General features: G+C 37.5%; 1 protein-coding gene across 1 annotated transcript in view; it reads left to right on the top strand.

Moving 5' to 3' along the window:
• TRPM6 (transient receptor potential cation channel subfamily M member 6) overlaps positions 1 to 17,880 on the top strand; it is an 86,975-nt gene extending 69,095 nt beyond the window's left edge. Inside the window, exons 32-39 of the mRNA XM_065662398.1 lie at positions 110 to 160; positions 2,406 to 2,471; positions 4,857 to 5,143; positions 5,408 to 5,490; positions 5,982 to 6,187; positions 8,086 to 8,137; positions 13,506 to 13,612; positions 14,508 to 17,880. Coding sequence (XP_065518470.1) covers positions 110 to 160; positions 2,406 to 2,471; positions 4,857 to 5,143; positions 5,408 to 5,490; positions 5,982 to 6,187; positions 8,086 to 8,137; positions 13,506 to 13,612; positions 14,508 to 14,626 — 971 coding nt within the window. The 3' untranslated portion in view covers positions 14,627 to 17,880. The remainder of the gene's footprint in view (positions 1 to 109; positions 161 to 2,405; positions 2,472 to 4,856; positions 5,144 to 5,407; positions 5,491 to 5,981; positions 6,188 to 8,085; positions 8,138 to 13,505; positions 13,613 to 14,507) is intronic.
• The last annotated feature ends 545 nt before the right edge of the window (positions 17,881 to 18,425 follow it).

Raw genomic sequence — 18,425 nt, 5'->3', positions numbered from 1 at the left:
TCTTCTCTTTAGAATGTTGAGACAGTAATTCTGATTAATCATGACAACCTCTGGGATGGAAGGAAATTAAAAATCAATTAATGTAATGATCCTTTAAACATTATTTCAGATATGTTTGCCTGCTTGAAAACATCTCAAGATTTGCATCATCACTATTCAGGTAAGCAGGAGACACCGGAATGATAGCTAAGTAATTTGAGAAATTAAAAAGAACAGTAGTTCTTCCATTGTCATGTTCCGTGATTTTCATTTTGAAGAGTTGCACAATTGCCCACTGCTAAGAAGGTTCTTTATTTATTCATGCCTAGCACTCCAGTGAGGAAATTATGAATTATTTTCTTGCTGCTAATTGCTCAATTCCAGTATTTCTGGTAAATCCAGGGCAGAATGTAGATAATCTCTTTCGAACTACTAGTAGAAACAATGAATAATGCTCCAATTCCTGGGAGGGCAGAAGAGCCACTCATTTGCTTATAGCTGTCACCCTGACACCTCCCACATCCTCCTTTGTACTTTCTGGAATTGGTTTCTTCAGTTAATTGGTCCTGTACTACTTAATCTGTGTTTATATACCTATGAACTCCTGGAAATTTGGCAGGGAATAAATCATTTGAATGCTAATTGCCTGCAGTCCTGTCTTTTCCTGAGCTGAGTGTGCACAGATTTTCCCGCAAGGTTTGGATTTGTTTTTCCCGGAGGAAAGCTGAGCAGAGCTTGCCAGTAGATGTCTCTATTTCCCACAGGACTTGGCCGCCTTTAAACGGAAGCTGGGGGTAAACCAGAAGCATTATCAACCTCCTAAAGTTCAAAACCCCGCGATTTTCACTGGGAATAGCACCTCCTGGTTCGTAATCAGTGTACAGGAGTAATTTCGCTGACATCGTGGCATTGCAGTGATTATTTTGGCTCACGCCAGGCATGCTATTTGAGATTAGGTAGGACTTTTTAGCACAGAGAGTGGTTACCATTATGAGTTGACAAATGATTTGAGAGGTTTCCAGTGAAGGTTTTCTTTCTTCAGGAAGATTGTGGTAGAATTTAGCCAACTAAGACTAAAAGCTGGATACTGAAATCCTGCACCATATACTGCTTATGCATTATTTTTGCTATCATGTGCAGGCAAGTACAGTTCTGCCTCCCTGCATACCCAAAAAACCTTGAGTTTTGACCCAAGTTCAGCATCTGGTGCATGTCCACGTCACATTGCTTCTCAAGCCTCTAGAGTGAGTGCTAGCAGGGTCTGACAGACAGCACAGGTCTGTCACCTCCCCTTTAAACATCCTTGTTCATGCTATGCACTAGTTTTGTGACTGCAGCATGTTCCTAGTGAGGGGTCAGAGGAGGACCATGTTCCAAAAACTACTCAGGCAAGTTAACCAATGCCTGTCGCATTTGGCATATGTAAACAAGCCTTGAAGTGGAGTCTGAAATGTAGATCTTCAAATGAAGACCTTAATTCATGAGTTGTTGTAGTGTGGGTTTCCTTTGCTTTCTCTTCTGGGCTAAATAATCTCCAATTAATTTCTGCTCAGAGGGTTAATCTTAGATAAAGGAGGACAGATGGTGTCTAGGCTCTAGAAGATTCTCCCATCGAGGCTTTTTGGTTGCTCTGCAGAGAAACACAGGTTTGTTGTGGTTTACTGTCTGCTTTGGATGCTAGTTTTGTCTTCAGCCATCAAACAGGGAAATGAGGCAGTCAGCACTGTAGCATCTGAGTTGCCTTCTTATTCTAGTCTTACCCTCTTTGTGGCTTACTTCACAGCTCCCTTCTCCTTCCTGATAACTGAAGCCATGATGAGGACAAATCCATAAATATTTAGATAGCTCTATGAAGTTTTGAAGGCGTTTACTTGAGAAATAAGCTGCTGATTAGGGAGACATAATAATGTTAGGTATGTTGTTTGCTGAGGAGCCCAGATGAAGAGACAGTGCTCTTTTCAGGGGAAGCTTGGATTTTTTGTGACGCCTTGTTAAATTCCTAGGTACTTTTGAGCCTGATGAGACAGGCAGTGAGGGCAGCTGGGGCCAGTGCATCTTACTGGCAGTGCGAATGTTGCTGCACCGGAGCTGACAGGAGAAGGAAGTAGTGGCAGCCCTTGGTGAAAGGAGGAGGATGAAGAATTAGCAGAAGCAGTTCTTCCAGCCAGTGTGTAGGGGGCTTGACCTGGAAAGCCTGTTTCCTTGGAAGAAGGGAATCAGTGAACAGGGTAAAGAGTGGCAGCTAACGCTTGTGGCATACTGTGAGTGTGCAAAAGGGATTTGCTGTCTGGGTAGAATGGTGATCGAATCTAACATAGGATCACACTGCACCCTCTTAGGCTTTGTGCACTAAAGTGCCACCAAATGTTTCTGAAATTCAGCCAGCTTGTTTATTTACAAAGTAGTGAAATCTATGGTTTTTGCAGCTGTTGAAAGGAACAACTTAATGAGACTTGCTCAGACCATACCATTTACACCAGTTCAGCTCTTTGGTGAGTACCAACTTCCTGGTAATGTTATTTATAAACTTTATAAATAGTGCATTATCTTTTAAATTACTTGTTAAGTAATTTGCTTGGGTTAATTTCATCAATTCTTTTTTCTAAAAGAGGTGAAGCAAGATAGAATTGTAGTCATCTAATAATTTAGAGACTTTTGGAAGTCATCTGGTCCAACTTCCTCTGTGGCCAATTGAGATCAGGTTGCTGAGGTCCTGTCCATTTCCATTTTGAAAATGTCTTTAAATGGTGATTCCTTAGCTTCTCTGGGCAACCTTTTCCAGTGTTTGACTGACTTCAATGTGAACCTAGTATTTTTCTCAGTATTTGTTGGTGTTTCCCTTGTTGTAGCTTGTTACCTGTTGGCATTCATGTGGCTGCTGTCAGCTTCAGAGGTGAATCTAACTTTGTCTTCTCTATAGCTATCATTAGGATAGCTGAAGACAGCAAAATGATTGCCTTTAACCTAAATACCTGCTCACTCTCTACCCCTCTCTCTCTCACAGCCACACTCTCACGTAGCTATAGGTATAGGCTATCCCATAAAGAAGGTAGTGGTTGAGAGGGCACTATTCCTGTATCTTGTACGGAAGACTTGTAGTATACCAAGGAAAAAAGAACTGTGCTGTAACTGAGGAGTGGTAGAGAATACTATATGAATCGTTTGGAAGAGTTCTGAAATTAGCGTGCAGTACTAGCTTACAGCAGCAGAAGCTTTGCCTCTAGACACTTTGAGATCTAGGTGCCTTCTTTTCAATGGGTAGAATATTTTGTCTCACAGCAACTAATTGCTCATAGGATTTCCTGGGACTAGATTGCTGCAGATAATAATATAGCTATGAGCATATTGAACATTTTAAACTTTGAAGCTCCCAGGAAACACCTTTCTAGGTATAAAATTGTCAAACAATAATAAAATGAAGAATAAATGTAAGATTAAAAAAGGTGTCTAGTTATAGTATCTTTATTCAAGTGTCTGTGTTTTATGTAAGACACTGGCTCTCTGTTGGCTTTATTATAAATAAAAATGTGTGCAAACAGTGGTGTTTGACAGCATTGACACTTGTGCTAACTAGTGAAGTCAGGCTTGGGAGCAGGGAGGAAATCTACTGGTCTAAATCCAGTTTGTCCTTCCATATACCATTCTTTGCCATTCTGTGAATGTAGTTGTCTCATCATTCTTGCTGGTGAAAGCCTTTCTTACAAACTAGCATTGATAATAGTGTGAGTTGCAAGAAGGAAATCCAAGTTTAAAAAATCAGTTAACTTTTCTATATAGTTTACAAATGATGGCAACAAAGGTGTCTCACGGTGCAAGAGAGGAATGCTACTACAAGTACATAGGGAAACAGTGTGACTTAGTTAAAGCTCACCAGGTTTGTATTGCTTTCAGAAAGATGTTATCAGCAGGAGCAGACCATCTGGAATTTTGCACAGTACAAATAACACTGGAATTTATAGGAAAAATAGAAATCTTAGTTTAAAACACCAGAACTGTAAACGTCCAATCAGTTTGCTTTAGCGTGTTCTCCTAGGATTCCTTGCTCCAAGCAACGTCATGTTCTTTTCAGTGTAATTTCCCTGGCTCATTGTGGCCAAGTCACCATTTTGGAACAACTCAGCTGTCTGTTTGTGTTGAAAGGTGGTATTCTCCAGCCCTTTATTTTTGTAATCAGTAACTGTTAGAAGCAGTTTGTGTTTCTTTGACTTTCTTTTTTTTGGTTTTTGTTTGGGGTTCTTTTGTGTGTGTGTGGTTGTTTTTTTTTTTTTTTGGTGGGTTTTTTGTGTGTTTTTTTGTTGGTATTTTTTTTGTTTGTTTGTTTTTTTTTAATTGGCTGAGCACAGTTGTGAGGAAAATACTGTGAGTATTGCATGGATCTTGATTAACTTAAACTGCCTGTTCCACACAAGTGCATAAACAGAGGGAGCCACACTTAGGATATTTAAGATTCATACACTGAAGATAAAATGGTAACCCTTTAAAAATAGGTATTTTCAAAGCTCAACATCTCTTGAGTACTCAAAAAAGTATGGCAGATGAGATTGATATTCTTGTCTATATAAATCAACAATTTTTGTTTGTGTGGTAGTGTCCAGGAGGTCTTAAATTAATCTCTTTTTAGAGGTTTAATACAAGCTCTTTGGACCACTTATACAATCACAATAGATTTTCAGCAGAATGCATGTAGTAAGTAGTGTAAGTTTAGGCTGGCAAAGTTTTCACACAGATAAACAGTGATGATAAAAAAGCTCTTTTATAGTGTGGTTTACAAAGGTGTGTAAAGTGGTCATGTTATTTTAAGACAACTAATCAAAATGCGTTTCTCTCCTGGGGCTGCAATGTTTGACTTCTGCTAACAACACTTCCATTTATTTAAGATGGAGAGGAAGTGACCGTCTATCGGCTAGAAGAAAGTTCACCTATGAACCTTGATAAAAGCATGTCTTCCTGGTCCCAGCGTGGGATGGCTGCAATGATCCAAGTCTTGTCAAGGGAGGAAATGGATGGGGGTCTGCGGAGGGCCATGAAGGTCATCTGTACGTGGTCTGAAAATGATATATTAAAGCTGGGACAAGTATTTATTGTGAAGTCTTTTCTGCCAGAGGTGGTTCAGACTTGGCAAAAGATCTTTCATGATGGCACAGTGTTGCATCTCTGCCTGAGGGTGAGTTCAGACCTAAAGGCACACTGACTGGTGTAGCCTGATGTGCCTTAAATGCTATACTTGTACATGAGAGTGTCTTCAGCATGGTTGACATGTGGTTCGATGTTATCTTTTGGAAAGGAAAAAGCTTTTGAGGAAGATACATCTCCCATTTGTAGACTGTATACGATCGTGTCTCTGTGTGTGCTTGTGTGTGTTTTGACAAATTCATGACATCTTTCTCCGTGAAAATGAAAATTATGTTTGCAACATTATTTTCTCCAGGAGATCCAACAGCAAAGGGCTGCCCAGAAGTTAATCTATACCTTCAATCAAGTGAAGCCTCATACTATTCCTTACACTCCAAGGTAAAGTCACTGTCTTTAAGTATTAGGTGTCAAAGGTTTTCTTTTCAGCTGTGTCCTGGTCTAGTGTAGCCTTCTTTTCCAGTGGGTTGGAACATCAGAGGAAAGGTAGGCAGCTTTGAACTTTGTCTTTATAGCTACATGTGATGGCAAAATAAGCTTCTTCATAATGCTGTTACTTAGACTTAAGTAAGAAGTGTCTTTTATACAATAAACAGTTTGGTATAGCTCATTTACAGTAGGATGGAGTAAATCAGGTTTTGTTGTTTGTGCATAAACTATATTTTCTGATAAAAGTACTTTGTTTTGAGAGTTATCAAACTGAAAGAAGCCTTTGTGCTACCCACCATTTCTTATCTCCTGCTGTTCAAATGCTCCAGTTAGGGAAGATGTGTCCTTCTTTATGGTATATTTGCTTTGCATCATGCCGTGTGCTGACTGTGAGAATATTCATTATCCTGCCAGGTCCCGATAGTCAGCATTTATATCTACAGGTTCCTGGAAGTTTTCCTCATCTACTGCCATTCAGCGAACCAGTGGCTGACCATTGAGAAGTACATGACTGGCGAGTTTCGGAAATACAACAACAATAATGGAGATGAGATTACCCCCAGCAGCTTGCTGGAAGAGCTGATGCTGGCCTTCTCTCACTGGACCTACGTGTACACCCGTGGGGAGCTCCTTGTCCTGGATTTGCAAGGTGACTTGTAGCAGAGATCACTATTTGACACTCAATGTAAAGCAATTACCTCGAAAAAGAATGTAATACTGTGGAATGGTCCAAATTCTATTCTCATTGACCTACTGTCAAAGCTCAAGAAACCCCTGGGTATCTGTTGTGTGGCACTGATTAACGGGTATCCGCAGACACTCTAGATTAATGTAGATTTAAAGGAAAAATAATTTGAGTTCAAATACATCTAGGTTGAGTGGGCAAAAGAGCAAGTAGATAAAGTGTGCAGGAACATTTCAGCCAGCAGAAAAAAACCCACTCCACAGTTAAGATATTTTTATATAAGATATATAAATAATCCACAGATTCAAGTGTACCCACATGTATACGCACATGGTATGTGTATATCTGTCAGAAGTGTGAAGTGCTATCTGTATATTTTATTGTTCATATTAATAAATCTGTAAGCAGTTTGCATAAGCTACAAACCTGAATGCTATTCACAAAGTCTTGTGACTCCTTCAAAGAGCATGTGATCACTTTACTGTACATGTGTAAGTGGGAACATGGCATATTTTAAAGAGATAAAACAGTTGACAATGTTCAGAAGATGAACATCACCCATCAAACAGTACAAACACTATTGTTTGTCATTTCTGTCAAGATAAATGTGTATGGATAGACAACGACTTAGCTTCTGGATGCCATAAAATGTAAATATGTTGTGAATTACAAGAAAGACATGCTTATTATGCAAAATAAACCTATAATTCCATCCTTGCCTTCATTTGGTTTTATCTGCATATGAAAAAAAATACAGGAAGAGTGTGCCTTCACTACAGCATACTAGAATTTGTCTGAAGTTTGCTTAAGTTTATTATACAACTCTTGACAGTTCCAGACCAACTGTGTTGGCTCAGACATGAGAATTTAGACATCTATGTAAATCTCATCAAGACTGGAGCTTCAATTTCCATCTCAAACAAACTGAAATCTGCTCTAGTTTTTGCCTTGTGTTTATCTTCTAGTTCTCTAATCTGGAGTTTAGGAAAAGTGCAAGGGCTGCTCCTGTTGGAATTCTAATAGGATTAGTCTATATCACAATTTACTGTATAATGCCTGGGCCATCTCCACATACATATGCACCACATTTTGCCTAATTTACATCAACTGAAATGACCTTCATTGCAAAGTGTCGCAATCTGGGGATATCTCAGTCACAATATTCTGTTTCCATAATCAGAATGCAAACTTAGCATCAGTGGACTATTGAAATAAAAATAATTGCATGTTGTATGATCTTAGATTTTTTTTTTAATTAGTGTAAAAGCAGAATAATTTGTGTGGATTCAAGAAAAAAGCTTTTTGGTAAAATGGTAGTATGTCATCAATTTGGGGGAAACTGTCACATAGGTATTAGCATTCAGGTATCATATGAAATAATTTATTTAATAAGCCTCCATGGCTACACAGAAGAAAAAAAGAGATAACAGATCCAAGCATCTGCAAATGACAGAGTTGTGGCTTATGTTTGTTACCTTGAAAAGAACATGTGTCCGAGAGTAGATATTTTGATATCCATAAGATCCACATCTGATTAATACCTTTACTCCAATTTAAGTAGCATTCTTAGAGTTGGTCACATTTTGCTTAGTTGAGTTTCAGCATAATGTTTAGTGCATTTGCATAAGCCTTCCATCTACAAATAAATAAACCTCATAGCAACTGAAGGCAGGACTGTAATAAGAACTCTATATGTTTGCCACTACCTAACAGATTTTTATACTCATTGCATTTTCTTTTTAGCTCATGACCACTTTAACTATGAGACAGTATGAACACGGATATTTACATTTTTGGAAGTGCCAGATTATAAAATCGTGATTACCTTCCTTTGTAACACACAGGTGTTGATTTTGTTGTAGGTGTTGGGGAAAACCTTACGGATCCATCTGTAATTAAACCTGAAGACAAGAAGTAGGTTTATTTCTGATGAAATTATCATTTGCTTCACACATTCTGCTAACAGTCTGTATAGTTAGGGTGGTTTTTTATGATTTGTGAGAGACATAGTTATTTTTCACACTGTGTTTGGGTTAAGTGAAGGTATTGATGACAGTGGAGAGACACCATACTCTGCTGTGCTTAGAAGGACTGCAGGTGTTCCAGTTCCCAATGTGTATGAAAGTGTATGAAAGTGGGAAGAGCCTGTGTTGCTGTGCTAAGAGCACAGGAGTTTATCCAGGGAGAGCAGGAACAAGAGACAGAAGACTCTGTAAGTCTCTCCACAAATTTGTACTGAAGGAGGTCATCAGTAACTTAAATGTTAAACCCGACTGGTTTCCCTTGCCTGGTGGGCCACTGTTCCATGCAGTATATGGGGCCACAGTGGTTTAAGAGGATGAGGAAGGGGCTTCTGGATCTCTGATCTTTTTGATAAGTTCTAGTGGTACATTTAAGCATGCTACACATTAGCAATCTCAAAGCCATGATATGGAGATGATAAGTCATGTGTGAAAACTTACAAAAACTAGAGACTACAGAAATAGCAGTCTGCCTACATGCGTCAAATTTCGGAATCAGAACCATGGCTATTCTCCCATCCTGTGACCTTGCTCCTAACTAGTATTTGCTGTAGCGAAAGGAGAAGCGGGGTGTTGATAGTTGCTGTTCTGCAGGGTCCTTTTCTATGGAGATTCTTCCTAAGCCCATACATATCTCCAGCTGTGTCCTGGCACCTCTGCTCCTCCACTGTCTTGTGTTCAGCTTGGCTCCCTCTTGGTCAGTTCATGTAATCTGGCTGAAGAGGTTTCTAATGTCTGGAAGGAAGATTTAAGTATGAATAGTTTGATTTAATACAAAGCTCAATTAGCTATAGAAATATCAGACGACTTGCCTGGAACTCATAGCAAGTTAATTTTGAAAGCAGGCTCTTAACTCTGTCACCATTATTAATATTTAATTACTAAGATTAGTAATAAATGACTGTATTAATGTTTTATGATTTTTAAATTATAAATGTAGGTGTATCAGCCACTTAATATTTATTTTGGAAGCAACATCAAAAATACGCCGAACACCTCACAGTGACTAAGTTTTTGCCCTAAGTTTGTCATAGGACAGAAGGATAGCTTAGGATAGAGAGGCAGAGAGGTCAGTCATGTAGTTGCTCACCAATTTTCAGCAAACATTTTAAAGTATTGCTACAGATGTATGGAAATCTGGTTTGCTACCATTCAAGTGGATTTTTTTGTATCAGTGTTAGGATAAACTGTAATAGCTGTTACTGAAGACTGTGGCCAGTCACTGACCACAGTATTTCACTTGGCAACTCAGCTTATCCTCTTTAAAATAGAAATTATATTTATCTATATTTTCTCGAAGTGCATGTTTATTTTTGCTATTAAATAATTTTTTCATGCTTACTAAAATTTGATCACACAGATCTTATTTTCAGAATGTTTTATTGTTTTATTTTTACCATCTGCAAAACAGGTAAGTCCTAGTTTAAGAGAAGTGTTATTAATTAATCAAGACCAGTTCTGATGTATGTTTGGGGAAATCTTCAGAACAGCAAGTTGTGAAACTATATTGTTTTGATTCAGTGATCTAAAGGAGTAAGACAGTGAAATGATGGATGGTTTCTGTAAGCAGCCAGCAGATACCCAGCTCTAAGAAACACTTCCTAAAATAGTCATAACAATAACAATGTAAAAACACTGTCTTTGCTCTGACCTTCATTTGCTCACAAGATAAATATTTTTGGCAGTAGCAAGATCTGTTTGAAGTTTTCATTTGTAGGTAAGATATTTAATCAAATCATGCGTGCTGCCTCAAAAGTTGCTTTGAGCTCATGCTGTCTTAGAAGCCTGAGAGAAAATAGATGGCATCTGTCTGATGGGAGTGATTCAAACTTTAGCACTAGTTATGTTTAAATTATTTAGGTTTTGCTTCTGTAATTCCATTGATTTAGTGGCTCATGTTTTTAGCTTGCAATGAGTCCTTTCTTTCATACATACTGCATGCCTGGAAATGGACTTTGTAATGGCAATATATGAACTCTAATTCTGTGGTAGTGCATTGTGGCTTGGTTTTATATATAGCACCAAGACAAAAATACCAGATTTCTTTGGAAGGCATGTCAGGTACTGTGATGTCTCAGCAGATCCCGAGCTGATGTAAATTGGTGTAAATTCGTGGATATTTAACATCGGTTGAAGATCTGGCCATGTGCACTGCATAGGACGTATATGTGATCAAATAAGGCGGGTATAATGTTAATGAGAGGATTTCCTTAAAAACCAGAAGTAATAGAGGCACAGCAGCAAGGTTATGACAGTGCAGTCCCTGCAGACTCCTGTACTGCCCAGCTCTTGGGAAGAATTGCCTCATAAGCAGTATTCTGGATGCCTTTTTTAGTGTGTACTACTTGCCAAATCCACAACAAAGTACACGTTGGTAAAGCTTTCATGGACACTATGTGCAGATTGTCTGTAGAGCAGCTTTGGAGATGAGAAAAATAGTGGGCTGAGTTTAAATTGGATAGAACTAATGCATTAAGCCTGCTGAGAGGGGTGAGAAAAGGGATGCTGGTAGTCAAAAATCTCATTACAAATATGTGAAAAGGAGTCAGAGGTGCTAGGTCTCTTACTCTCCCTTTTGAAAGCACTCAAGCAGATAGTGATGGGCTGCAGGTTTTAGTAATGAGCAGAGACTATGTCCGCTGAAGCTACTTATTAGCATGTGTTTTGAAGAACAAATCTATTGAATTTTAGCAAGCTGTGCGCTTCCAGCCAAACAATTTATGGTTGAATTGCTGCCAGTAGACATAACATCTGTATGAACTGAACCTTTGCTGTAGAAATGTGCACAACTGAAACAGGTGGGCTGGAAGCTACCTCTACAAAAACATACTGAATAAATGATTTGGGCACCTCCCTGGGAAGATGCTACTTGCCATGAAGCCCCACACAGTCCTTTACCTTCCATCAGTAAGCCCTGTTAAATGTCTTATCGTCTGCTTTGAGTGTTTGCAGCTCTAGACTATAAGGAGCACTCTGCATCAGCACAGTCTATGTTAACCTGCCTGCTGGCCAGCACCAATCTGGTGCAATCTATTATGCATTAATGGAGCCTAACTATTAGGTTAGGTTCTGCACAAAAGGAAGAACATGTTTTGTTGTTTTTAGCCCATTAGCTCACATTAATGCACCTGCTTGGGAAACAGGAAAGCTGGGCTCAGTATTTTTCTCTTCTTGGAGACAAAATCAGAACTTGAATAACCAGGGGAGTAACAGTTGTTTGTAACATATTTGTAGGATTAGAAGGGACCTGAAATGTTCAGCTGGTTCTTCTGCATCGGGTCATTCCTGGCTTTATAGGTGTTGTACAGACAAATCTTCAGGTTTTCCAAGGATGACCTTAAAAACTTCCCAGACCTATCATTACTGTCTGAAAGATTTTTCCTGATTTCCATCTTGAAGCATTTCTTTCTGGTCCTGTCTACTGTCAACAGATAGAAAAAAAAATATATTACCGAAAGCTCAAAGTTAGTCACCATCTTCTTCCTCAATTTATTGGTTGGTTTTTGTTTTTTTTTTTTAGTTTTTTGTGTGTGTTTGGTTTATTGTATTTTTTTGTTGTTGTTTGGGTTTTGTGTTGCTTGTTTGTTTCTTTTTTTGTTTGTTTGTTTTGTTTTGTATTTTGTTTTCCTTTTTAGGCTACTCCCTAATCTTTTCATGTGTGCCATGATTTCTAGACTGCTGGTCATTCTTGTTATTTTTATCAATTTATCCTCATATTTCTTGAAATAATTTTCCAAATTTAAATGCAGTATTCCTTTTGAAGCATTGCCAGTGCTAGATAGAAAGGGAAGGTTACTTCATATACGTTGCAGACAGTATTCCTGTTCATCTCACAAAAGCATGAGAAAATTACCAGTCCGTCTTGTGCTGTTTGCTGCACTTTGCATGGAATAAAAGATCAGACGAAGCATCAGAGTGGTTTTGTAGCCTTGGAGTTAGTGAAGTCCTCTCAATTTCCTATGCCTGCCCAAGCAAATAATTATGTTCTATTCTTACTGGCATTTTACCAGATTATACGAAGGGATAGAAATGACTATATAGCATCATGTCATTTAAAGTGTATATATGGCACTTAAATGATATTTCACTTCTTACTTCATTTGATGTACTAATTTGCAGTACAAAGTACAAGTCCTTCAGATGATCCAGGAGACAGTCTTTAGCATCTGCCAGAAATTAGAGAGATACTAAGCTTTCTGTAGTAGTTTTGGCTAATCGTTGCTTTTTTCCTGTGTGAAGGGGGACAATGTTATATTTCAAAACTGCTTTCTTTAGAGAGAATATATTTTGTTAGTGTGGATTAGATAGACTTGCAAGAGTTAAAATTTTTTCTGTAGCTTTTCAGAGCTGTAATTGATTTCACATTTTCAAATGTGTTGTTTACACTCTGTATATCATTAAAATAAAATACTAGCATTCATAAAGTTTCTTTGGAAATGTTTCTTGTGTGCTGTGTTCTGTGATGTCTAGAATGTCAAATTCTTGAGAATAATGATTGAGCAGTATTAAAATTAATGAACACTGATTTTTCAAGAATCTGTTGTAACAAGAATCTGTTATTATGTGGTACTTCTAATACATGTGTGTGCATAGCTTGCTTCTGTTTGTGATTGTGGCAGCTGCATTCAGAATATGCAATATACTTCCACAAATGGATCCTCTAGTAATGTTGCTGAATTGGCCAGAGTGCAGACACATGGAAATGAGTATAGGAAGAAGCCAATAAATTTTAAAGCTTTGCTTGTCAGCAGCATAACTGTGTTTTTTTCTGTAGTGCATATTGATGTGACTAGGGCTCTGCTTGCTTTTGGCTTTCTGTTCTTAAATAAGGTAATAGTAAGTCACTGCAAGCTCTGGTTTGTTCCCAGGTGCCTACCATCAAAACTGGGACCAAACCATTTGCTTGATGAGACTCTGCAACAGAGTCAGATTCTAGCATATGTTGTCTAAATGTTTCTGTGCCCAAATTTTCTTTGAGCATTTTTGTTGGAATTGCTCGGTCTGTTCTGTCTCCCTTTAGAGCCTATCTCAGATGCAGCAGGAGGAAAAAGTGGCATGGGGTATATGTAGGCTAATACTTTACCAGAACTGGCAGTTTTCTTATCCTGGAGCTAAGAAACTTGTGCATGTACTAAGCTTTGATTGTCTATATGCAAAAAGCTAATTTATCTCTGATTTAAAAAATAGAAAACATTATCATCTCTCTCCCCTATAGTTGCTTTATCTTGAGTTCATTGATCATTTAATGATTTTTCTTTTAGATCTGGAAAGATGGTATTTGGACCAGCAAACCTAGGAGAAGGTGCAATAAGAAATTTCATCACAAAGCATCGTTGTAACTCTTGCTGCAGGAGGCTGAAACTTCCTGGTATGCAAAGTAAAGATTTTGAATCTATGTACAACTTTTTAAGTGCAAGGAAGTAAAGGCCTAAGCATGCTATAAGCACGAGGACCAAAATTCTATTGAGCTGAAAGATTATAGCAGGCACACTATCTGTTTGAAAGGGTGGATACGAGCATATTGCTGTATAAGGGCTGGAGCTGATCAACCTGATGTTAGCATTCAGCCTGAAAACTTTTACCCACTGAACTGTTTCCTTTGCTTTGCAAAATGGCAGCTCATTTTCTCAGTCATCACTACACGTAACATCAGCAATAATTTTAGAATGAGAAAGAGTAACAATCTGAAAATTGGCAATGGATTAGCTAAGGTAAAACTCACTGAAGGTTTCCTGGCCATAGGGTAGGATCCTATACAATGCAGCCTTTCCTTCTGCTTAGTTGGATTTCCTATTTGTGTTAGATTTGGTAGAATATGCTTATATTTGATATAGGGCAGATTTTAAAAGACTCAAAACCAAAACAGATTGCCATGCTGGATGAATTTCCACCCACCTATTTTTTCCTAGGGGAAAGTGGTTTCTCTTTAGTGCCTACATGGAGGAGTAATTGCTGTTTGATTCTGAAACAGAAACTGTAGTGTTACTGGTTTTTATTATTTGTGTCTGTGGCAGCTAGAGGTAATAGACGGAAAGATCAGCTGAATTAGTACAGTCAGGGCAGGTTCTTTCATATCAGCTCACACCATTTTGGGTCCCCCAGGGCTCTTATTCCCCTGTCTCTGATTTGCACTGCTGCAGATTTTCTTCCTTCTAGAAACAGCTAACAGACTACCATTGTCATCAGGTTGGACGCTTCCTGGGGTGTACATGTTTTTCAAACATTTATTTTGCTGCATCATTTTATTTATTTTCTTGCCATAGATTTGAGAAGTGACTGCACACTAGAAAGGGTCAGTCCAGCCTTGGAAACAGAAATGGAGACAAGCACCAGAGGAGCTGATGATGCAGATGAGCCTTTGGAGTATGATACGCGGCTGTGAAGCAGCGGTTGTGAGCAGAGCCCATGTGCTTGCATGTGCCTGCTTATCACTGCCATGGGTCAGTCCAGAAGAACAAAATGCAGGTGTCTGAGTGCAGCATCTGTCAGTGTTTGTTTGTTTGTGGATTTTTAAGTGTGAATAATGGTTCCAAGCGGTGCTTTCATAGGAAAATGACTGTGACAAGCATATTTCCAAGGAGTGACTCGATGTTCTTCTGTCTCCACTTTAGTAAATAACTGAATATATACACATGTACAAATCATTACTTTACAGAGGCAGACCCCACTCCACCCCATGTTCACTTTTCTTGGGCATAGGAGGCTCTCCAAGAACTGCAGAAATACTACTTTCTCTGTATTGTTGATTTTGATGCAGAAACAAACCAAGAATATATGAGTAATGGATTAGTGTTTTAGACAGTAGTCACTGATATAGCAGGTAGACTGAAAAATTTTGTGGGGCCTTCAGCTTGAATTCTTTTCACATAACAAGAACAAGTTGAACAATAAAGGGTTAGGTAATTAGACCCACAAACATCATTGACCTTCCTCATTTTGAGTTCATGAAATTGATAAATCTATGCTCTTTAAGCCAAACATGAAAAATAACCTTGAATGTGATTCAACTTTTAACCAGGACCAGCCTTTCTTTATAATATTTTAGCTTCAGATTGTTTTAAAGTTGTAATTGGCAACAAAGATTTTAAAAGTCACAAAGAATAATATATTCTACTTGGTATGTAACTTCTTGTTGTCAATGTCTGGCTGTATGTAGGACCTTCATTTAACAGTGGTGCAGTTATATCTATGCTTTTGCAGCATCTGCATCTGTTTCTGTTGATGTTACATGATTTCAGTAGAAGTTCACAAAAACAAAAATCAACTGTGCGATATGATTTTTTAAAGATTGAAATGAAGTGCTCAGGAGAAATATCTCTAATACAACCAGTGTTGTATTACCAGTTAACATCTATCATTAAAGCAACTTTGCACTTTTGTATTGAGTAGAAATACTTGCTGTTGAAATGTAAGTCAAGAGAAAACTTTATACTTGAATAAGAAACAAAATCATATTTCCACTACAGCTATAGTAAATGTTAATGCTTAAGGGAGCTATTTGTTATGATCTATCATTCATTTTTTATAGTTAGAAAATGTCTATGTATACGTAGGTATTGAAAGTTATATGTTCCCAGTTTTCATATTGATTATGGTATTGAAGATGGCATAGAAATAATCACTCACACTATGTTCAGCTGAGATGCTAGTTCCCGTGAGCATCCGGGAAAGATTTTTCTTATTTTGTATCTTTTTAAAAATAATTTTATAAGATTATTTTTGTAGAAAACCCTGTTAGAATATACTGTTCATTTTGCAAAAAAATGTACTTCCTTTTGGCTTTTTTGGAAGCAATTCAATGTATCTGAAGGTTTAGGTTGTCTGTGAAATAGATTGCTTAACTGTGTCTCTACAGAATGATGGTGGATTTTGATCCCTTTGCTGGTAAGGTAGTAGTTCTGCTTGCAGTGATTATCGTCTTAAAATTTGGCTTTATGGAGATATGGACTTACATGCATACATATATACTTTAAAGACAGAACTTTCTCAACAGGATCTCTAACTGTTAGTATGCCTTCAAATTCAGTGAAGTTAAATGACACATAAATTTATCTTTAAAGCCAAGGACAATTTAAGCTCTGTCCTAATAATGTTGTTTTCCTCCATCATTTCCATAAATTCTGAACACATATATATATATAACACTAAAAATAAACTCCACAGAAGGCTGGGGCTGAGCACCTTTAGTTTCTTTTAAAGTTTTGAAGATATACACAAGTCATACTTCTGGTGTTCTTTTCTTGAGAGCCCTCCTTGTTGCCTTCAGGAGTGAGTGGATTCTGCGCTAACAATACTTGTGAGAATTCTTACAGTATGCAGCTCAGTGTCTATTCATCTTCTTCACTCATGTTAATACCCATGAAGTTACCTACTACCTGCAATTCGCCTTGAATTGGGCATCCTTGCAAGATACTAATCTGTGTTAAAATATAGTTGATAGAAACTTGTTTGATACTTTATTTCACTCAGTATGAAATATTAATGTGATGAAACAAGAAAAGGAGGCATTTGGAATTGTTCCATTATATACTTGTATGCTAGCACTAAGTTTCCCATTCATGGAGAGACTAAGCTGAAAAATTCCAGTCATTCTGCAGATGATTAATTTTGCCTCACCTTTCTTTTTTGCATTTTATTGGGGAGGTCTGATTCCCGTTGTACTAAATGGTAGATTTGGATATTTGGTTAAAGACCCCCTCCCAACTTTGTCACAGTTCAGTAATAAGTTATAATTAAAATAATTTTTAAAGTTGTTTTTATTTCTTTTGAGTCCTTGATGTATTTCTTACTACAAATTCTATGCATTCTTCAGATTGTCTTTTGATGCCTACGTATTGACCTCAGATTGAATGAAGCCCATGCCACTGAAAACATGAAAAAAACCCATCAGCCTTTAACAGACAAGCCCCACACTAAAATTATGGTGCATGTGGAATGAAGGATGTGCAGGACAGGGTTCTTCCTCTAGCTGCTAGACAGCTAGTGTGGAAGAGGAAATATTGCGTGTCAAACTGCAGGATTATTAATTTCAATGGGTTTTTTTTTGCTTAAAAGCACATACAGGATTTTATTTTATACTTCTAGTAGGTTCAGGAGAAGAAGTCCTGCTTACTTTGCTCAAATAAGTCAGGCAGTAAAGTTCTGGGGAAAAAAAAGGAAACCAAAGTATTTATAAACTCACACTGTAATATGATCTTAAAATAATCTTACTTAGGAATTCAGTTGAGATTATTCAAAGCAAAATGTGTTTGTGGCAGCTGTTGCATTGGAGATGTAGTTTAAACATGAAGAATATTCAGAAATTGCAAACCTCATTCTCAGGAAGGCTTTTTTCATTTTATTCATAGTTGTGGTATATTCGGGGTTATTCATTTATTGTTAGTGCAATAAAGATAGAAGGGATATTGCATCTGTATTTTCTAGAAATTGATTTATATCTGTTGTGGTTTTGTCAATCTATGTCATATTGTTCAAAAGAATAAAAACACATTTTCAAAATGTTTCTGTTCTTGACAGGTGTAGAATGAAATAATACGTTTCCAAGCACTGAAGGAAATAGGTGAAAGTAACATACAGAAAAGAATACAGTTATTTTTATTTTTAATCTCAAAATAATAAACAGGAATTAGTTTCTCATGTGGTTGCCAGTGCTCCTTTTGTTTTAACAATGTAGTAGCATTAGTTTCTAATCTTGTAGTCAATATAATACAGCAAGAATATTTCTACACTGTCCCATAAGTAAAAATCTCTTTTTACAGAAGCAGAGAGTAGATATTTTATGAGATGTTTTCATTATTTATTAGATCATAATTTAATTGATGTTCAATAGACTTAGATTTTTTCTGAGTTGCATGCTAAATTCTTGGAAAACTTATTTACTGACCAAATCACTGTTGCAGATTTAAAAAAAAATAAATATCATCCCTGTAACATGGGAGTCTTATTTTGTATTCTAATTCTAGATCTGTGATGTAAAAAGCGTGTACAGCCAGTAGTGTAAACAAGGAGCAGATATAAATAAGTGGTATTCCATTGACTTCATTGTCAAATGTTTTATTTTGTGTCAGCTACCTTTTGTGTCTGTCCTCCATTCTTAGGATGTTGATGCCAGTCACTTCTTGCTTGAAAAAGTCATCTCAGAAATAAAGAAAAGCCTGTCTTGAGTGACCCACTCATTTACA

This window comes from Lathamus discolor, chromosome Z, assembly GCF_037157495.1.
Source record: "Lathamus discolor isolate bLatDis1 chromosome Z, bLatDis1.hap1, whole genome shotgun sequence".
In the NCBI taxonomy this organism is placed as follows: domain Eukaryota; kingdom Metazoa; phylum Chordata; class Aves; order Psittaciformes; family Psittacidae; genus Lathamus; species Lathamus discolor.
Note: the sequence above shows the minus strand (reverse complement) of the source record. Positions and strands in the feature narration are given on the sequence as shown.